Here is a 22145-nt window from a genome sequence, read left to right as displayed (position 1 = left end):
ACCGGGATAAGCCACCACCAGAGATGCCAGCATCCAATATGGCACTGGTTCATGTCCCGGCTGCTACACTTTCAGTCCAGCTCCTTGCTCATATGCCTAGTAAAACAGCAGGATATGGCTCAAGTGCTTGGTCAGAGGCAGAGCAGTCAGGACTTGAACTGGTGTCCATAAGGGATGCCGGTACTGTGGGTAGCTGCTTTCTCTGAATGGCCAAGCCAGGAGCTAAGCCTGAGATGTCTGCCTCTGAGGCCTGCTGCTTTCCAGCATGTCACACTGCTGCTCCCTGCTGACTGACAGGTGTGTGTGTGTGGAGAATTTTTGAACAAGCTCCCTGGTAACAGGCTTGGGTAGGCAGCAGAAGATGGCCTAAGTGCCTGGGCTCTGGTACCCATGTGGTAGACCTGGGTGAAGCTCCTGGATCCCAACTTTCACCTGGCCGAGCCATGGCTGTTTGCGGCCATTTGGGGAGTGAATCAGTAGATGGAAGATCTCTTCTTCTTTTAATTAACTAAATAAATCTTTAAAAAGAAATGTTAAAAAAAATTAACTTTCTGTATTATGCTACATATACACAAACATAAACAAGCTGGGCAAAACTGTGTTATAATGAATTTAACTGGGTACAGGGAAAAACTGGGCAGAGGAATGGTAAGGATTTTTCCTTTTGTTTTATGTCATTTAACTGTTCTTGCTAAACCACCTTATGGTGGGCACAGACTATTTTAATAATCAGAAAACTAGAAGCCTTGGTTATGGGAGCATTAGCATGAGCATGCGCGCCCACTGCTGCATGCACAATTAAGACAAGAGCCACCCAGGGTGGTCGTGGGCTTAGGTGTCCGGGAGACAGCAAGAGCACCATGGATCCTCCCTCCTGCAGGGCCCAGTGGGTATGCAGCCAACACTGGCTCTCAACAGGTGGGGAGTCATTGCCTGTGGGTCTTACCTGTGAGCAGGGACTTCCCCAGACCATCAGGGTGAAGACACACAGCATGGCCAAAGTCGCAGAGGGCTGCGCGATTCCCATCGCTGGACAGGAGCACATTGTCCGCTGCCAGCCAGGTCGGGGAGGAAGAGTGACAGGTGAGTCATGCTGGGCCCTGGCCCACCCTGGATCCTCTCAGCATGGCCCGCAGTGTTTCTGATTTGTTACAGAAGGGAGAAAGGCACCAGTACAGGCCAGGGGCAGGTGGCATCTTGGGGACTGTGCCACTCTCCTCTGCTGCCCTCTCTTTCCTAGCAGTCACCAGTGGGTAGGAGCTAACACCATCCACTGGAAACTACAGTGTCAGGCTGAGGGCCAGAAAATGTCATTCCCTTCTCCCCAGGCCCAGCCTGTCAGGCTGACTCAGGCCCCTCCCCCCAAGGAAACAACCAGGTAGGCCAGTGTGGGAGGAGCCCATGGGGAGCAGGGCCTCACCTTTCACATCTCCATGTAGAATCCTTCGCGTATGCAGGTATTCCAGCCCCTCCAGGGCCTGGCCCAGGTAGTAAAGCGCCCGGTCCTCTGGCAGACAGCCCTTCTGCTTGATGAGCTGGCCCAGCGAGCCACCTGGGGGACCAGTGGTCAGGCTGGACACAGGGCGTCCCCAGGCCTCCCAGCAAACAACATACAACAGCTGAGGGCAGTAGGGGAAATGACCCCTCCCACAGGTGTCAAGGGTAGGTAGGTTAGCTATGGACTAACTGAAAGCCAAGGTCAACTTGGGAGGAAACATGGCTTTGAATTCTGAAGAATGAAGAATGGGCTGTGGCCTCTTACCTTCCAGCAGTTCCATGAAGATATTGACCCAGGGGCCTTCTCTCACAGCTCCATACAGGGGGACAATTCTGGGGGAGGCCAACCCCGCACAAGCCATCAATTCCTCTGCTCGGAACACCTCAACCCGCACCTGCAAGGGCCCAGAGGTGGCTTGAATGGGGGTGAAGGGAGCAGGCCAGTCTGGGGGTCCTGTCAGGACTCTTGGTATTCCCAGTGGGAAGCTGCAGCCAGGCAGCCTGCTGGCCCTCAGGGACTAGCCTGAGTATCAGGGCACTTGGTACAGATGCCACCTCCTGACAGTTGGGCAGCACCAACCATCTGTATACATTCCCTGTCCCTTCTACCCGCATGCTGCTGTCCCCAAGAACCAAACAGGCTGGGTCCCCCTCCAGTCGAACATCTGGGTAATTTCTGGGACACACGGCCACAGTCCATCACCAGTGCTGTGTCCTCTGCATCCCTCAGTACTTTTCTCAGTCCTCATCCTCCCTTTCGTAGAGGCCTGGAAAGTTCATGCAGACAGGGCAGTGTATGTGTGTCCCAACTGCAGCTGTTTCCCCAGGACAGGTCTAGGGTGCTTCCCCCACCTGCCACTCAACAGGAAGCAGCAGTGGCATGCTGGGAAGCAGTAGGTAATGGACACCTCAGGCTTAGCTCCTGGCTTGGCCACTCAGAAAAAGCATGCTCCCCACTGACCACGGGCGTCCTCAGTCAAAGGGTTGGAGGAACCGGATGGACAGTGACATATGTTCATGGCAGAGTGAGGATCTGGGAGGAGGGCAGTTGGCATCATGCCTGCTGACTGATTGAAATGCCAGCTTCCAGCTTCCTCCCTTAGCTGAGCACACTTCTTCCTGACGGCTGTGGAAGCTCTAAATGGCATCACCAGGGGGCGCTGCTGGAAACAGGACCAGCTGGGAAGCTGACAGCTCAGCAAACAGCAGTTGAAACTTGGGCCTGTCAGTGGAAACTCTTCTGGTCGCGTACAGAATCTGGCCTGGTTAACCAATTCTCATGATCTGTGACTGTGTCTCTAGCTTTGACAGGTCTTGAACCTGAGCTGGCACACATTCACCGAGAGGGCTCATGTGGGTTATTGCCTTGAACCTGTCCCTACCCAAACAGAGCCAAAGATGCCAGCAGGTGCCAGGGGACACGCAATGCCTGAGGAGTCCCAGCATCTGTGGGGCACTATGTGAACTATCCACTGGATGTGGCTCAGTGGCAGAATCAGCTCCCGTGTCCGTCAGGGCGGAAGGGAGGACACTGTGTGAGGGAATGCTGCCAGGGGAGGCGGCGGGCTCCCGTGTGACTTCGAGGTCTGAAAGTCTGCCTGGTGCTCAGGTTGGCTTCCGCTGTGAGTTATCTGGTATTCATTGAGAATGGAAAGAAACTTATTCTTTCAATTTCTGTGTCCTGCCCTTCAGATGGCCACTGAGCTTTTAACATAAAGACTTATTATGTTGGGTCTGGTGTGATAGCTCAATTGGCTAATCCTCCCCTTGCAAGCATTTGGGTCCCATATGGGCACTGATTCATGTCCCGGCTATTTCATTTCCAAATCAGCTCCCTGCTTATGGCCTAGAAAAGCAGTAGAGGCCCCCACATGCATGGGGGACCTGGAAGAAGCTCCTGGCTCCTGGCTTTGGATTGGCTCAGCTCCAGCCTTTGCTGCCATTTGGGGAATGAACCAGTGGATGGAAGATCTTTCTCTCTGTAAATCTACCTTTCCAATAAAAATAAATCTTTAAAAAATTTTTTAAAAAGGACCCAGCAGAACCCTAGCAGCTGAAGTTTTCGCCTTGCTTGCGCTGGGATCTCATATGGGTGCAGTACCTATATGGGATGCCACCACCACAGGTGGCAGCTTTCCCAGCTATGCCATAGTGCTGGCAGTTTGAAGTGAAGTGTTATTTACATTTTACAAGTCATAGGATGGTGGCATCATTATCCCCATTGTTTATTTTTTATTTATTTGAAAGGGAGAGAAGGAGGGAAGGAGAGACCGATCTCACACCGTGGCTCTTGGCCAGGCCAAAGCGAGGAGACAGGAACTCAACCTGGTTCCTCACACAGGTGGCAGAACACAGTGAGCTGTGAGAACTGCCTCCCGGGTGCATTGGCAGGAAGTACAGAGCAGCCAGAAGCCGAACCCGGCTCTCCAGTGCAGTTGTGGATGTCCCAAGCAGAAGCTTACCATAAAGCTGTGTCAAATGCCCACCTAATCATGTCCACTTTATAGATGAGGAAGCTGAGGCCTGGGCAAGCACTCCGTGCAAGGTCACCAAGTGCAAGGTATCACAACAGAACCTTGGCCAGGGAACCTGACGCCAAGGCTGCCAGCTGGCTGACTTGGAGAGAACTCCCCAGGCAGGGTCCTCACCTCCTCTCACCACACACTCACGGGTTTCCCATGGGTAGCATGGCCAGCAATCATCTGTTGCCACAGCCATGAGCCACGTCCTGTCACTGAACACCTGTGCCTGGACGCTGGCACGCTCCCTTGGTTGCATCTTCTCATCTATTTTATCCCAACAGCAAAGGGGGTGGGGTAGCAGCAGCAATTCCATAAGTTCTCTGAAAGATTCCAGGACAAGAACTACATGACAGTGACTAATATAGAACAGGACACACAGGTGTCCAGAGCACAGGAGGGACCCCAGCCCCATCTCCTCATGGACACACAGTCTCCCTTCAATGCCCGCTCTGTTGTCACTCTAACTTTGCTGGTGGATTCCCCTTTGCATCACAGAAATGCCTGTCACCTGGTCCAGCTCCAGTCCCTCCAGGACATGCCTGGGTTCCATACCTCTGTCCCCAGCCCCTGCAAGGTGTCTGGCACAGAGCAAGCACTCCCAGACAGCTGATTTGACTTGGCACAGGCAGAGGCCAGACTATTCCACATCAGTGACTGAGCCAAAGGGCGGCTCCCAGAACTCCACGCATGAGCCAGGCACCCTAAAATGGATGGGCCTTTACCCTTTGGGCCACTCACACCTCGAAGAATTGGATAAATGATACGGAGCCTTCTCTGTCACAAACGTGTGTGCCACAGACATGCTTTGGAACAAAGTCTCAGGAATTCGCTAAAAAGCATGAGAGCTGTGCCTGTACCAGCCTCTCCCTCCATAAAAGCCACTGCAGGTTGATACAGGCTCAACTAATCTGAAAACAATGTCATGTTCAAGGTCTGGCCCCTCTGGAAATGGAATTGGGGAACAGGAATGCTTTTTTTGGTAGCCTGAGAATGCTTTTGATAATAAGTCTATGTTTGCCTATAACTAGAAGATCACAGAATATCTTCTGAAAAAGTAAAAAATTCTGCATTAAGCCCTGGACATAGACAATAGTCCATGATGATGTGATCTAGGCCAAGAATGTTTTAGGACAGGAGAGGGGAACCTTTCTTTGTCTAGTGCCATTTGGATATTTGTAACATTAGCCTTGGGCCATACACAATTAGCAACTTAAAAATTAGCTGCTAAAGATTTACTGTGGTGGGAGGGTTTGGGGAGGGGTGGGGAGAACCCAAGTATCTATGTAACTGTGTCACATAATACAATGTAATTAATGAAGTTAAATAATAAATAATTAAAAAAAAAAAAGATTTACTGAATTTGGAGTCTCGCTGCAGGTGTTTTGGCAGCCCTATACAGACCGGATGTTCCCCACTCATTGTAGGAGTGAGGGAGAGCTGGCATCACCACCTCACGCTACATGTCCTGGCTTCTCCAGGAGCATCAGAGGGCACAGCTCACTGTGATCCTGTGTGCAGGCAGATTTCTGGCAGAGGCCCAGCTCCCAGTCCCCACCCCCACATCAGGACACAGCTTCCTGTGAAGCCTACCAGCTCTTATGGGCTACCACTGTCTCCCCATCTCTCCCCTGAGACAAAGCAGCTGCTGTCTACGAGCTGGGGGTCAGTGTCGGGCGGGGGGGAAGGCAGACCTGAGAGGGCCCAGCTCTGGGGCAGGGAGTCTGTGTCTCTGCTGATTGTGGGAGAGTCAGAGTGGAGCATTTTCTCCTCTTCCACTGTGCTAGGACTGTTTATCTTGTTGCCTGGACTCGCAGGACCTTGGAGGGGTAACAGCTGAGAAGCTGTGACTAAGCTCTCCAGGACACTTCACACTCTCTCACCTCCTCCCACTGCCTCTCAGCTGGGACAGCTGGGCCTTCTCTGGTAGCCTGGGGAGTGGCACCGCTGCTGGACTAGGTCAGGATGCAGCCCTGGCCTCTGAGTGTAAGAGGACCATCCACACTAGCAAGAACATGCACTGTGCTTTGTCAGTGGGAGTGGTGAGGGTGGAGCTTGCCAGATGTTTGGGGTAACACCTGCACACATACTCTGATGCCTAAACTCTGAATGTGACACCCTAATCCCAAGTCAGACCCAGTTAGCCAGGTCTATTCATGTGTCCTCACCCTGGAAGTCGCAGGCCCCTGGGTCACCATGGCAGAGCCCACTCTGTACTGTCTGGGCTGGGCTGGCGGCCATGTCCATTCCTTGTTGGGATCAGTGTGTCACCTGACCCTGACCACAGGCCAAGAAAGCAGTCCACATAAGTGTTCCAAGATGGGGTTCAGGACGAGGTGGCTTCCAGCAGAGGGGGGCTGTGTCATAGGCAAGGAAAGTGACACTGCATGGGCTGGCAGTATGAGGTTCCAGCAAGCTACATCCTCCTCTCTGGGCCCTGGCTCTGACATCAGTGAGAGGAAGGGGCAGTTGGTGCCTTCTGGTACTAATCAGAACTACAGGCCTCTGACCCTCCTTCCCTGTCACCTTTGTGAAGGGAGAACAGGAGCTGAACTCTAGGGTCAGATCAGCCTGTGTCTGGATCTTGGCTCTGCCACCAGGCAGTGACCTAATTACACCTAGCCAAGGGCAGGCAGAACTTGAACCTAGGGCAAATCTAACATCCAAAGTGCCAGGCCTCTTCCCAGGAAGCATCTTGTGGGCAGGACTACTGTAAGTGTGGGGAGTACTGTGCTAGATATAAGGGTCTAATCTCAGCATGAGCTCCGTGATGACCCATCTACCCTCCAGGCTTGGATTTGCCCACGAGGGCCTTGGCACCAAGAGTAGCCTGGGCTGGCTTCACACTCTGAGGCTGTATGCCTACCCTCCCTGCCTCTTACAGGCATGCATGCCAGGGGGAAGTGCCAGAGCCAGTACACATGACAGGCTGCTCCTGTCAGCTCCAGCTGACCCAGGGCGGCTAGCAAAGGTCTGATTCTGTGACAGGGTCAGGAGCATAGCTCTCCTAGGTTACCCCGGCACAAGCCAGAGAACACGACGGGCCCTGTCTGCCTTTGCTCTTCCGTGCCAGGAGTCCTGGTGTGCCACTCTCTGGGCCTACCTTTTTGACGGCACACTGGAAGCCGGTTTGCTTGTCCTCCATCCTGTGGACCTCTCCGAAGGAGCCCCTGCCTAGGCGGGGCTGATGCGTAGCCCAGTGCACTTCTTCCCGGTACTCATAGTCCAGTGGCTTAAGTTTCTGAGGTGGCAGGAGAGAGAGAATAGTTTTAGAGGCCAGGATAGCTCAGGGACAAAGGAAGTACTCAGCTGGCCAGAGCCAAGCTTTGGGCTGGGAGCCGGTCACGGCAGAAAGACTTCTGGCCTACGGCAGGATTCTGGGGGCCAGGAGCAAAGGGGCTGACAGGATGAAGCGGAAGGCCAACCAATCTTGGTGATGAAAAGCCTTCCAAGACACGAGATGGGGGGACAGAAATAGAATTGTCAGCAACTTTGACAACAACAAGACAGACCTTGGAAGCTGGAAGGTGGAAGAAAGGAAGCAACAATGGAGAGAGGCAGGAGTCAAGGGGGGAAAATGGGTCAACAGATTTATGTTTGACAAAAATCACCTCAAGGTCCCGAGTTACCTATAAACTCAGGACAAGAGACATGCTGTGGGTGGGGGTAGTGGCACTGGCAAGGACCTTCCTCATCTTTCGTGTGGGGACCACAAGGCATGGTTTCAGGCTGCCCCCATGGGTCCCCTGTTCTCCATGTGTGTACATGTACAGAATGCACTCAAGTTAGCAATAATGAAGTGACAAACCAGAAGAACGGCAAATGGAAACAACTAGAAAGGCTATGGAAGGTGAGGCTGGAGGTGGCAAGGGAGACTCTGCTTGTCACTCAGCGCAGTGCTATCATCTGGTCTGTGTCCTGAAGCATGAGCTGACTCTGATGGCAAGAAAACCTATCCCCGCAGTCCGCCTGGTCACAGACTGGCTACTGCTCTGCTAGTGGGTCTGGTCTGGCCCTGATGGTGGATGGGTGGGTAGGCGGACAGGGCTTTGGGGATTAGTTACCTCAGTCAACAGGACCCCCTCGCAGTCCTCAGTTTCGGGGCTGGGCTTCTGGGGCCGGGAGCCCACTGCCGACCAAGTCTTTGCCAGGCTGGTTAGGCTGTGGGCTTGGCCTGAGCTCACGCTGCCCTGAAGGGCATGGACCAGGTATTCTTCCACCGAGAACTTCTCCCGGGTACCAGGGGCCAGGTAGCTGGGCTCCAGCGGTGGGCCAGGCAGGGACTGCTGGCTGTCTACACAGGCCAATTTGCCCAGGACGAAGGACTCCAGGGGCTGAGGTTTCCGTGGCTGGAGAGGGTAGAATGGGAAGGGGTGGGGCAGTCTGTTGTATGGAAAAGGGTGAGGTGGCTGGGGTAGGGGGACCACGTCCTGGGGGTGGTGGAGCTTCCACACGTGGTTCAGACATTGCAAGGGGCTGATCAGTTTGTGGAGTTCCGATCGAGGCAGTGCCGGCCGTAGGCCCTCACCAAATTTCTTAAAACAGAGCTGGCCAAGGTCTGGTTCCTTCAGAGGCTTGGTGAACTGGGGGCTGTTTTTAATATATGGGGTGCCTAATGGAGACTCATCCTCCTGTGGGGGAAACACAGGTGTTAGGATAGGTGTTTGTAAGGTCCCAACAGCCTAGGGTCTGGCCAGAGGCTGCCAGGCCTCACCTGCACGGGGACTGTGCAGCTCTCCTGCTCGGGAGTTCGGGGGCGGGCTTTGGCCAAGGCCAGCCCTGCCTGCGCTGGAGAATTGGAGCTCTTCTTCTTCTTTCGTTTCTTCCGGGCTTTGCTGCGACGCTTTCCCTTCCAGCACACACGGGCTGTTCTGCCTTCTGTTGCATGGGCCACATTATTGGGGATTTGATCAAGGCCCTCAGATTGGCTGTTAAAAAAAGGTGAGGTGGGTGCGGTGAGGGTGGGGAAGCAGGAGGCTAGGATGGGTCAGGGAGCAGTGGAGTTCACAGACCTGTAGTCTAGTTCCTCTGGGCTACAGTGGTTGCTTACTGTTAGCAGTATGTGTTAGATGCGCCTGAATTTGACATGCTCACACAAACTTGGGTTGCTACAACGTCACAGGGCTGCGTAACAATGTTATGAGACACTTTCCCATCATGTGACATGGAACTAAAGGCATGCAAACTTGGGAAAGGTCTTAAGACTTGAGGAAAACTCAGTTTTCTCATTTAACTTCATCTGCCATGCAGGGAGGAGGTGAGGTTCCAATGAAAGAGCTCATTAAACAGCCTACCCCCAGGGTCAGCCCCCAGCCCAGGTGCAGATAAATGGTTACTAGGACCCAGTTCTCTCAAGGGGGTCAGTAGAGACATGGACCTCTCTGTGCTCTCTCCAGGAGGGCTCCTAGCAAGAGGTCAGGCTCATCTGGGGTGTGCTCAGCTCTGACTGGTAGGAGTAGTCGCTGTCACTCATTATCCCAGGAGGTACCCAGGAGCTGCCTGCCTGCCTAGTGCCTGGGGAGCAGGGAGTCTGCCCAGAGGCCTCTGCCCACCACTGTCAGTTAGGAAAGGGACTGAATGTGGAGAATCTCTGAATGTGGCGTGCAGCAGACCACAGCCTCTGTCACCCTCTCTGGACCTCAACTTCTGCCCTACAAAGGAGGCAGGCTCCCCCAGGCCTGGAAATGGTGAAGCCCCTTCCCTGTGAGGAACTCAGCCAGAGTCTGAGGCTTCCTGGGTTCCTAGTGGCACCTTGCTATAAGTAGCAGCTTCCGGATCACAGTGGTAAAGAAGCCGGCCTACAGTTGGGGGACAGAACCATTTCTAGACTGAACCCTCAATGGACAAAAATTGCCTCTGGGAGAGGGCACAGGGAGCTAGGATCAGCCAGTCTTACCCATACTCCCCCGCCTGCCTGTTCCCTACCTCCCTACCCTGTATCTGTATGCACCAGTGGGAAGTGGCTCCTGTTCCCAGCACCCTCCCTGCTTATGGGAAACCAGGGGTGCCTCAAGGACTCAGGAGAGAATAAAAATAAAATGTCAGGCTGATGGGACCCAGAGGCAGTCATTGCGTGCCCTGAAAAGCTTTGGAAAGGCTTATTTGGCTGAGAGAGCAGTTCAGCCAGGAAAGCCTGGGTGTGCGCCAAGAGCTGAGCCACAGGTGTTGGAGGAGGGAGCCAGGGCTGGCTGGGAGCAGCCTGGGCATGCGCAGGGCAGGGAGGACACCGATTCCAGGTCCCGGGCCTTGCCCAGCAGGCCTTCTTACCTGTACTGTTTTGACCCTGCGATGAAAATACGTTCAGAAAAGGTGGGGCTGAACTCTTGGCTGTTCTCACCTTTGAAATAAACGGAAAGAGGGTGAGTTCGCAAAGAGAAGGAAAGGAAATTGAGCAGCAGGAGGTGCATGTTCCAGTCTTCCTCTCCCCACAGACCCATGCCTCCTTCTTTCAACAGACATCAGGCACTCCTCCAAGCTTCACAGTCAGAAGCAGAAGGGATGCTGAGAATCTGGGGATCAAAGGGTGCTCACCTCATTTCTCTTACTGTGGTGCTTGTATGAGGCAGTCTGTACAGTGTACACGCTACAGTGCCTGGTAGACAGGCACAGCTCTGTCAGTCTACTAGGAAGCTACTGCAGGTCTACAGTATGAACATGTGTGTTCTACACAAGACAGATGTGAGTGTGTGTGGGTCTACACACAGCCATTATTACACAGCTTGCCCTGTTTTCACTGTCTCCTTCAGCAAGCAAACAGCAGCAAGCAGGAGAGGAAGGCTGCTTGGGTTACTGCTCACCGTCAGGCCCTAGAAACTTCTGGGGTAGAGTGGAGCAGGTGGACAGGAGGAGGCTTTTATCCCAACCCTGAAGACTCCTAGATCCTCGCCAAGGACTATCAGTATGAGCACCGAGGACTACATCCCTACTGCCAAGGAGACCAAGGGGAATTGGAGTGCCTTCGGAGCCCAAGAACTCTGAGGTCACCCACCCCCATTTGGATCTACCACATGGGATAGAAGAAGCCCAAATCCCGCCTTGCAGGATCCAAGGTCATCGGAACAACAACCAGGATCCCTGAGCAGTCCGCAGAGACAGAAGAACAGTCAACTTCCTTCGGGACTAGGGAGAGGAGCTTTCTCTGGTCCTTGCCTGCTTCCAATTTTGGGTCCCCACCACCTCTCATAATAACCATCAGGATCGCTCCAGAAACCTCTCAAAACAAACAAACAAACAAAACTAGGCTAGATAGACAGAGAACAACAAGGAAAGCTTAGAAACAGACAGGAAACGGTCAGCGGGGATGCACTTATAACTCACTGGGTGGGACACAAAGATTAGTTACTCCTCACTGGGGTATGGAGGATTTCTCTGTACATCCCTCCTAAACATGCTCACCTAAACTGTTGACATATATCCTGTTAGAATTATAGAGTTAGACCACCTGAAAAACAGCCAGGTTCAGCGAAAACATGCTTCAATGCTATAAACTGCTAAAGACTAAAATTAAAATAGGCATGAGACAGCTGAATAGCAATCTAGGCCATTTTAAGGTGTATAGAACACGGTTGAATACAAACCAAAATTGAAATGTCTATGAAGAGGTCGCAGGTTGTGGTTGAGAACCTGCATTTTCCTATTAACATATTGGTTAATTAATACCATGTCAATTAATGCCACAATGTTGTAAATGGTTGGAAATATTATGTTGGGGCTTTTAATTGATTGGGATGATACTCTGCTGGCTCTACCTTCAGACCAGAGATGGTCTCACCAAGAAACCATTGAACTTACCAGGACAATAAGATGCTGGACTCTATGCTTGGTAAATACCTCCAATGAAAGAATGTCAACTGAATTTGAACTATGGAAATGCAACAAGGTGGAGCAATCCGCCATGGGGGGAGGGTGTGGGGAGGGGTGGGGGGAATCCCAGTGCATAAAAAATGTATCACATAACGCAATGTAATTAATTAAAAAAAATAAAATGCAATTAAAAAAAAAGAAACTTCTGGGGTTAGGTGGCAGGTGTCTTAGACTCCTGGTCTTCCCTGGCCCTCCCTCCATTGCCTATCCTCTTGAGGTGCTGTGAGTATAAGCTGAGAGCACCAGGCCCAGCATCTCTCTGGGATGGTTGTGGTGCTGGACTGGGGGCAGGGGCACAACTAGGTGGAAGGTGGCAAAGGACCTACAGGTCCCAGTGGGGTTTCTGTGGGGTTTCCAGAAGACCTGACCTTCCTGGCTGGGGCTGCTCAGGGTTACTGGCCCTCTTGATGATCCTGCAAAGAGCCCCCAAGTTACCTGCCTATCAGTGCTGCTTCCTACTGTGGTCATCATGGGTGCAAATTCTGGTCCTCATATCACCCGTCTATTTCACAATAATTCTGGGCCAGGGCCATGTCTTGGGAGAATCCTGTCTACTAGTCACCTTGATCCTTTCCTTCCATAAGAGACCACAAGCCTGGCCTCCCCTGTGTCCTGCCCATCACCTGCCCCTGTGCCCACAAGCCAGGCCCTTACATTCAGCCTGGGCGATGATGGAGATGGCGGCCAGCCCGCCCCCAGAGCCTTCTTTGGCTGTGCCCTTGGTAATCACGTCATTCAGGGCCTCCCACTTTCCGCAGAACACGGGGTTCTTCTCCACGGCCTCAAGATGAAGGAGGGAGCTCTGCTTCTTCCCCAGTGACTGCGTCTTCTCCTTGGCTTGGGCGAGCTCCTTCTGCTGGTCGACTGTGGAGCCAGGGGCGCCCGGGCAGGCTGTTTCCATCACTGCCATCTCCCAGGCTGTGCTCACACTGGGGGAGACAAACACAGAGCAGGTCACTCGCAATCCCAGACCTTGCAAGGATTGGGCTAGAAAAACACAGAAGACAAAAGGTCTCTGTTGCTGCACTTGAAAGCCATCTGCTGGCTTACTCCCACAACAGCTGGGATCAGGCGAAGGCTAGGTGCTTGGAATGCCATCGTGGTCTTCCACATTGGTGGCAGGGACTCTGCTCTTCCCAGGGTGCACCTCAACAGGAAGCTAGAATCAGGAGTGGGGCCAGGGCTGACTGGGGCACTCTGATATGGGATATGGATATCCCAAATGATGTGTCAATCACTGTGCTGAATGCCCGCTCAAGGTCTCTGCCTCTTTATGCCACATGTACTATTCTCCAAACAGTCTAAGAGGTAAAAGGTCAAATCTCTCATGACACGTACCAGCCCTGGTCCTACCAGCACCTCAACACGAACACACCAACAAGGAGGATCACAGCCCACTCCTGGAGCATACAAGGAGACATACCTGACTGCCCGTTTTTCAAATGACTGTGAGGAAGGCAGCTTTGCTTCCCTAGGACAGGGTGGTGGGACCCCTCCCCAAGACCACTACCTCACTGATCCTGCAGAAGCTGGCCTTCTCAGAGGACAAGTCTACATTATCCACAGTAGCTTTTCTCCAAGTGGAGAGAATGTGGGCTTTGTTTTATATCCTAGCAGGAGGTGGATAGGTGGTGTGTATTTATGTCTTACATGACCTAAAAGCATGCAAATGGCACTCAGCCCTTGGCTCCTTTCCTAAGATGCAGCTGCTTGTCACTCTCCAGCGGAACCGACACGCTTCCTTCCATAGGGCAGGCTCATCAGCTGAAAGTTTCCAGCTCTCATTTTTCTTTCAGGCGAAGTCAGCAGTAGTTTGTATTGCAGGCCCTCACACCCGTCTATGCCTCCATAAACACGGGGACCAAATGCAAGAACTGGTCTCTGTCTGGGTTCTACTCTGACCGGGCAATCCCATACAAAAAGCAGGCAGCGTGGTTGTAACCCAGAACCACACCCAGCTCCAATCGTTACCATTCAGAAACCTTTCTAAAGCCTGGGATTTTCACAAGGGCAGGGAGCCTCTTGGGTGTGACTCGTTTTAGACCCACCTGAGAAGGTACCAAAAACAGGCCAGTTTGAAATAATCGCTCTCGGGCCTGGCGGTGTGGCCTAGCAGCTAAAGTCCTCGCCTTGAACACCCAGGGTTCTAATCCCGGAAGCTCCACTTCCCATCCAGCTCCCTGCTTGTGGCCTGGGAAAGCAGCCAAGGACGGCCCAAAGCCTTGGGACCTTGCACTCACATGGGAGACCTGGAGGAAGTTCCTGGCTCCTGGTTTCGGATCGGCGCAGCACTAGCCGTTGCAGTCACTTGGGGAATGAATCATCGGATGGAAGATCTTCCTCTCTGTCTCTCCTCCTCTCTGTATCTCTGACTTGATAATTAAAATAAATAAATCTTAAAAAAAAAAAGAAATAATCACTCTCTGATGGCAGGCTGTGGTCTTTGTGGCTGTTACACCCTTCCACCCAACCACAGCTGCTTCAGTTGCCAAATCTCAAATGCCCCCAGCCGTGTGCCCTCACCTAAAGGTAAAGGTTAAGGGGAAAGTAGGAAGCTACGACATGGGAAGCCTTTTTCTCTCCGGACCTGTCCACTGTCTTCTCCTGCCATGATGGCCATGACAGGCTGAGCTGTTTGGCTGTGGGTTGCCATGGGTTTTGTTGAGCTCTATTTAAATCTAATCAACCTTTAGAAGCCTCCTGGCTGTGAACTCAGAGCAGCTCCAGGACCCAGCAGAGATGCTTGGGTTTGGCTCTGAAGGCTGGATGCTGAGCAGGCTGAACTGGCAGGTCACTGTTCCCTGAGGCATTCACAAAGCTAAGAGGTGTATGACAGCCAGCCAGGCAGAGGGCCTCTTAGGCAGGCTGTTTGTCTTGGAGCCATACTTCTTCATTTCCTGCACCCCCCATCCAGTCCACCTCCAAAACAGAACCAATTTAAGGTCCACTGTAGCTCCTGCCTGTCTCAGCCTCTTTATCAGAGGAAATGAAATCTTGGGAACAAACTCCCAAATCTATCTGCCAATAGCAGAGGTATGTGCACAGAAAGATGATATGGTTTTAACCTTTTCCTTTTTATGTGAAGGACTTGAGGTCTCAGGAAGTGGAGAATAGGGCCAGGATCTGTGCTGTGCTCCCCACTCACCACCACCTCCCCCTCAAGTCTCCTGAGGGTACCTGGGGCCCTTACCCATGGCACACCTCCAGTCACCAGCACAGCAGGATGGTGGCAAGACAATTGATGCTGGCTGAATGAGAGTCACAGGGTGACAAGTTCCTTTCCATGACCTTGAGAGGCATGATCCTGAGCACCCAGCATGGAGAGGGAACCCGTGATGAATGAGAAAAATGAGGCTACCGGCTATTCTAGGGCATCCAGCTGTGCCTAGGCTCTGACAGCCTGCCTCTGCTGGCAGGAGCCTGCCTATGTTCTGGATGCTTTGTCCTGAGCTAAGGCTCCTCCAGACAGGCTGTGGGGCACACACAGGAACTATGCTTCATGTTGGAGGTTAGCTGGGCAGCTGACCTGGCCCTCACCCTCCCTCCATGACCTTGCTGGGCTCCCCTCTCCCTGGAAAAGCCGAGGCTGAGGCAGTGGAGCTCAGAGACTCCTCTGCACTTCCCTGATGACTCATCCCACAGCCTGGCAGGTTGAGAGGAATGAGGAGGCTGCCGAGGCGCTGACCCAGCAGATGGAGCTGGGCCTGAGAAGGGCATGGGGCAAACAGGCTGGCCCTTACCTCCCAGAGGCACAAATCCACAGCCCGGGAGCTGGGAAGCTTCTCCTGTGCCACATGACAGTGACTCAGACTCTCTGCCAGCCTCCAAGATCAAGAGGCTATTCTGGGGACAACTTGGCCAGGCGGCAGCTCTCTTCCTCACATCTCCACGTTTGGTACCTCCCTCCTTTCCTACTCCCATGTGGGTTCTAGTCTTCCAAAACCAGCATTCTGCATTAGGCATGGCTGCCAGCCAGGAGGTCTTCCCAGCTGGGCTTTGGCCCTGGCTTGTCGCCCAGCTCACAGCCTGGCCACTGTACTCCACTCTGGCAGCATGTGGGGAGTACGGACTAAGTGGGAACCAGTTCTGCCCCTGCCTTTGAGAGCCAGTTGAGTTCCTGGCCCGTTACTCAGCCTGGACACCTTCCCGAAGGCCAACTAGGCTCAAACGCATCCAGGCCCTGCTCTCTGCATCAGGGCTGAGAACGCACACAGTGGAAACAAAAGAGGAAGGCAGCAGAGAACTCACTCCGTCAGTATTTTATTCCACTTGTGCCCTCCTCTGTGGTGTTTCTGCAGCTCCTGCAGAAATGCCTGGAGTGGGACCCAGCATGATGGCTAGATTGGATAATCTTCCCCTTGCAAATCCCAGGATCCCACATGGGTGCTGGTTTGTGTTCCAGCTGCTCTACCTACCATCCAGTTCCATGCTTATGGCTGGGAAGGCAGGCAATGGAGGATGGCCCAAAGACTTGAGGCCCTGCACCTGCAAGAGAGATCAGGAAGAAGCTCCTGATTTTGGAGCAGCTCAGCTCTGGCTGTTATGGCCATTTTGGGGAATGAACTAGTGGATGGAAGATCTTTCTATCTCTCCTTTTTATACATCTGTCCTTCCAACAAAAATAAATGAATCTTTAAAGAGAAAAGAAAAGCCTGGGTGGCCCAGGCCAGTCAGTTCTGTACCTGGCTTTGGGGAGCCTGCAAGAGCAATTACATGCAATTACATGCAATTTTTTGAGGGGATAAGTCCCCAGCCCTTAACATACTCTCCAAGGGTCTGCCATTCCCCAGGCTCCCTAGAAGGCAGGGCCAAGGGTAACAGTCACTCCAGGGAGGGGCTCTCTCACTGCAGTGGTTTCCAAGCTGACTGCAAGTTAGAATAACCAGACCAGCTCTTGAAATGCGCTCATCCTAGACCTGCTGAATCACAGGCACTGGGCGTCAGGCCCAGAATCTGTGCTTCTGACAAATTCTTGGGATAATTTTGATACCAAGAAACCAGGGGCTGCCATCTAAGGTGACCCAGTCCAAAATGGTAGCCAGTAGCAACATGTGGCTATTTACATTGAATTAGAATCCGAGACAATTTCAAAGCCAGCTGCTTTGTCACCCTGGCTCCCAGGCCAGGCTGGACCAGGCAGATAAGGAACATTGCTAACACTGCAGGAAGTTCCACTGGACTAAGCCCACTGGCTAATGCTGTGACAGCAAGCTCTTCTCCAACCACAAAATTTGCCGCTAGAATTCTGGCACAGGCTTGGCTAAACACATTTCTGATTCACTGAAAGGTACAGGAGTCTTGTACTAAGGTTGATTTTCTAAGATGCTAACCTTCCCCAGATACACATTTTAGTTCCCTGTTTCAGTGAAAATGCCAGGCAAGGAACCAGAAGTTACAGGTTCCAGTCTTTACAGAGAGAGGAGAAGGAAGGTGGGATAGAGAAATCTTCCATCAATGGGTTCACTCTACCAAACTGGATAACAGCTGGAGCTGGGTCAGTCTGAAGCCAGAGCTGGGAGCTTCAGTTGGGGTCTCCTATGTGGATGCAGGAGCCCAAGCACATGGGCCGCCATCTGCTGCTTTCCCAGGCACATTAACATGGAGCTGGATGGAAAGTGGAGCATCTGGGGCTCAAACTGGAACCCATAAAGTATTTCAAAATTGTAGGCAGTGGCTTTAACTGCTGTGCCATAGCATCAGCCCCACCTTGGCAACTTTTAAACAAAAGAGCAGTGGAACTCTTTTTTGTCAAATGAAATCATAGCTTAACCCCCAACACACCCATAAAAAAAGTGCCAGGGGCGCCTGTCAGAAACAGCAGCTCTGGTGTAAGCAGTGGACAAGGGCTCCGCACCAAGGACCCCTGTGGCATCCTAGGCCTCCAAGGAAAGGGTCTGGAAACCAGCTGCTTAGAGAATCTTGTGAAGTTTCCAGGATGCCACAGATTTCTTGAGAATATTTGCAGGCTGAGGATCCCAATCCTGAATAAGACTTGTCAATATTTACTAACAACTGCCATTATTGATCTCTGATGTGGCTTAGAGGAGCTCAGTTGCATGCCAAAATCACTGGACAGAAAGGTGGGGCGGAGGGGTTGAGGACGAGCAGCTGGCCTTGTGATGAAGACACTGGGTTGATACTCACGTTCTGTATTAGGGTAGCTGGGTTCGAGTCCAGCTCAGCCCCCAATTCCAGCTTCCTACTAATGTGAACCCTGGGAGGTAACAGCAGCTCAAGTAATTGGGTCCTGCTACTTCTGTGGCAGACCTGGATTGAGTTCCTAGCTCCCATGCCTCAGCTGTTACAGGCAGCTGGGGAGTGAAGCAGTGGATAGTAACTCTTTCTCAAATAAGTCAAAATTAGAAAACAAATAAATGACGAAAAAGAGGTGGGGATGTCACCTCTAGAGCTGATTTCTAAACTGGAGTAGGTGCTGTGGCGTAGTGGGGGTAAGCCACCACTTGGCACACCAGCATCCTATATCAGAATTCTAGTTTCAGTTCTGGCTCCTCTAGTTTTTTTTTTTAATTCTTTGAAAAAACTTTAAAAGACATTTATTTTTATTTGAAGGCAGATTTGCAGAAAGAAGGAGAAAGTTTTCTATCTGCCAGTTCACTTCCCAGATGGCTGTAATAGCTGCACCTGGGCTGATCTGAAGTCAGAAGCCCCCTCGGGGTCTCCTATGTGGGTGCAGGGGCCCAAGGACTTGAGTCATCTCCCACTCTCCTCCTAGTTCACAAGCAGGGGTCTATATTGGAAGTGGAGCAGCCAGAACTGGAACCAACATCCATATGGGATGCTGGTGCTGCAGCCCGAAGGCTAGCCTGTTGAGCTCCCATGTGGGCCCTGGCTCCTCCACTTCTGATCCAGATTCCTGCTGATGTACCTGAGAGGCAGCAAGAGATGGCTTCAGTATTTGGTCCTGCCGCTCATCTAGGAAACCACATGTTGTTGCTCCTGGCCCTGACCTAGCCCAGCTCCAGCTGTTGGGGCTTATTTGGGGAACATTTCTTCTCTCTCTGTTATTCAAATAAATACACACAAAAACCTTGATCAGGGCCATTTCTTTGAGTTTCTTCAGTTATTCCGAGGGAGGGAAAGTACAGGAAGAGCCAATGGTTTGTTTGGCCAACAGAGATACCAAATAAATGCTTAGTCCCTTCCCTGTTGCAAGACTACTGAAACCATCCTTGAGACGACCAGCCTCTGTTCCAGTACCACATAGTCCCCATGTCTGGAGCTTTCCCTAAGTGTCCCTATCTCCAAGGGACACAGAAATCTCTGCTTCACAGGTCCATATCAGCACTGGTCCCTGAGGGGCCCAGGCAGATCTCTCTCCTGATTGAGATCACATCTGGAAGTAAAGACTTGTCCTCCTCTGAATGCCCAGAGGGTATAAACAGCAGAAGCAGAATGACTCAACTTCCTTAATAAGATACGGCTTGAAAACCAATCTCATCCTGATGCTTCCTCTTTTAAGCCCTTAGCTTGCCAGGCCACCAAGTCACATTGGGCAAGCCTCTGCCCATCCACAACGACAGCCTGAGCAGGAAGGGGAACCAAGGGCCAGTGCCAGACAGAGCGGCTGCCTGGCGAAGCAGCCATCTGACCAGGTGGCACCAGAGGTTCTCACACACAGCCTTAACTTCCCTGTCTGCTCTCCCTGAACCCAGCCCCCAGCCTCTGTACCGAACAGATGGAGCTCTTTATGCGCCTGAGCAGGGCAAGAGGGGGCAAGCCTGCAAGTCCCTTTCTTCACTCACCTGCTCCTCCTGTCTCAGGGAACGCCTGCCCAGATCTCACCCCTGCTTTAAGACAACAGTCACTCTATAGTGTCTTTAGTGGCAGGTCCTGCTTTGACTTGATGCCAGGGAATGTGATAACCACTACCGTCCATGCACAGATGTCTTCTGAGTGCTGGGGGCTGCTCTGGCTGCACTGCTACTGAAGCCATGCACAACAACCCTACGAGGTTGGCAACACCAAGCCCTTCCACAGAGGCAGAAACTAAGCCTAAGAGAAGGCACCAGGTGAGACTTGATTCATACAGCGAGAGTGTTCCCCTGGGGTTGAGGGCTCAGTTCAGGATATAGCTGACCCATTCTCTTGGCTCTTTTTCTCTAGAACGAAAGCCTGAGGGCAGAAAGCCCTGAGACATTCAGGGCCCAAGCAGGATTACTACCCATGGGGACATTCCACCCTTATTCCACCACGAAGAGCTGTTAACAACACTGTTGGTAAGAGTTTCTCAGACCTTGTGGGACGCAGCACAAGGACCACAAAGCAGGAACTTGCCAGGAAGGGCCAAATCAGCTGCCAGCATGTCCGACTTATAGCTCAGTGGCACCGGTTACAAGTTCCTGGGGTGCTATCATTTTTAACCTGATTAGTTCTAACAGGCTGTTTTATGCTCTTAAAACAACCAAACACATCCATACAGGATAGACACATAAGCAAACAGAAGTTCCAAATACGCCTCTCCACCCTCTCTACCCTAGGGGCCAGTGCCATGACATAGTAGGGCTAATCTTAACCATACAGCACCAGTATCCCTTTGGGCACTGGTTTGAGTCCTGGCTGCTCCATTTCCAATCCAGCTCCCTGCTAAAGAAGGAAAGCAGTGGAGGGTGGGTCAAGTGGTGTTTGGCCGCTCCATCCATGTGGAAGACCCAGAAAGAAATTCCTGGTTTCGAACTAGCTCAGCTCTGGCTGTTGCAGCCATTTGGGGAATGAACCAGCAAGTGGAAGATCTTTACATCTCTCTCTGACATTCAAGTAAATAAATAAATTAACCAAAAATTCAAATTTAACTACTATACAAATAGAAATACAATCCAGGGTTTCAAACCAGAGAGTAAAGTAGGAAAAACAGAAAATTTTGTCTCTCTAGCAGAAGACAACGATGAAAAAGGAAGCAAGAGGGATAATAAATATGAAATCACAAGTTAAAGTAGCATACATAAATAAAAAGTTAATGTTTAGTTACAGAATATACATGCAAACATTAATCAGGGCTAGTGGAGTAAATTACTGCCCAGGACACAGGCATCCCAGGTGGCTGCTCCACTTCCCACCCAGCTCCCTGCTGATGAGCCCAGGAGGGAAAGCAGCAGAGGATGGCCCAAGTGTTTGGCCCTTGTGATGCATATGAGAGATGCAGATGGGGTTCACATGGCCTTGCCCTGGATGATGCAATCACTTGGAAAGTGAACCAGCTGATGGATGATCTGTCTCTAACTCTCTCTGTCACTGTTCCTTTCAAATAACGTCTTTTTAAAAAAAAAAAAAAAAAAAAAAAAAACTGCTTTAAAAAGAATAACAGCAGACAATCAACCAGCATTTAAAAAGAGCCAGCCAGGGCCCAGTGTGGGAGCCTAGTAGCCTCTTGCCTTGAACACACTGGGATCCCATATGGGCACTGGTTCTAATCCAGGCAGCCCTGCTTCCCATCTATTCCCTACCTGCGAACTGGGAATGCAGTCAAGGACGGTCCAAAGCCTTGGGACCTTGCACCCACATGAGAGACCTGGAAGATGCTCTGGGCTCCTGGCTTCAGATCAGCTGAGCACTGGCCATTGCAGCTGCTTGGGGAGTGAATCAAAGGACAGAAGATCTTTCTCTATGTATATCTGACTTCCCAATAAATACATCTTAAAAAAAAAAAATAAAGTCATTTCCTTGTGCGCACCAGGATCCCATATTGGTGCTGGTTCATATCCCAGCTGCTCTTCTTCCCTTCAAGCTCCTTGCTTGAGGCCTGGGAAAGCAGTAGAGAATGGCCCAAAGCCTTGGCACCCTGCACGTGCGTGGGAGACCTAGAAGAAGCTCCAGGCTCTTGGCTTTCAATTAGCCCAGCTCTAGCTGCTGTAGCCACTTGGGGAATTAGCAAACAGAAGATCTTCCTCTCTGTCACTCCTCCTCTCTGTATATCTGACTTTGCAATAAAAATAAATAAATCTTTAAAAATAAAAAGAGACATCCAGATGCTGGCTAAAAGAAAACAAAATTATATGGAAAAGCTGAATATGAAGGGAAGGTGACAGTCAAGACTAAGAAAAGACAGGCCGTATTCACATCAGACAGAGCCTTAGCACAAGATCTTAGCAATGTCTCACAGGCCCCTCATGGTCCGATGACTGCAGCAGGTGGAAGCTTTGGGGTGAGCAAGGTGGCAGCCTCAGGTGCCCTGTCCAACAGCAGGCTCTTAGAACACATGCTGGCCCTGCTGGCTGTTGGGCCCTGGGCAGTGCTGGGGTAACCCCAAGG

At 51.7% G+C, this 22145-nt stretch overlaps 1 protein-coding gene across 2 annotated transcripts in view; it reads right to left on the bottom strand.

Annotated features, from left to right (window-relative positions):
* The window catches only part of MAP3K14 (mitogen-activated protein kinase kinase kinase 14), a 46745-nt gene that overhangs the window by 7288 nt on the left and 17312 nt on the right, over nucleotides 1-22145 (bottom strand). For both annotated transcript variants that reach the window (XM_058676645.1, XM_058676644.1), the window contains exons 2-9: nucleotides 12534-12808; nucleotides 10284-10353; nucleotides 8731-8944; nucleotides 8081-8647; nucleotides 7120-7257; nucleotides 1763-1892; nucleotides 1421-1552; nucleotides 947-1051 (exon numbers count right to left, since the gene is read on the bottom strand). In XM_058676645.1, the coding sequence (XP_058532628.1) occupies nucleotides 947-1051; nucleotides 1421-1552; nucleotides 1763-1892; nucleotides 7120-7257; nucleotides 8081-8647; nucleotides 8731-8944; nucleotides 10284-10353; nucleotides 12534-12789 (1612 nt within the window). In that variant the 5' untranslated portion in view covers nucleotides 12790-12808. The remainder of the gene's footprint in view (nucleotides 1-946; nucleotides 1052-1420; nucleotides 1553-1762; nucleotides 1893-7119; nucleotides 7258-8080; nucleotides 8648-8730; nucleotides 8945-10283; nucleotides 10354-12533; nucleotides 12809-22145) is intronic.

This window comes from Ochotona princeps, chromosome 17 (genome assembly GCF_030435755.1).
Source record: "Ochotona princeps isolate mOchPri1 chromosome 17, mOchPri1.hap1, whole genome shotgun sequence".
NCBI lineage: Eukaryota > Metazoa > Chordata > Mammalia > Lagomorpha > Ochotonidae > Ochotona > Ochotona princeps.
Note: the sequence above shows the minus strand (reverse complement) of the source record. Positions and strands in the feature narration are given on the sequence as shown.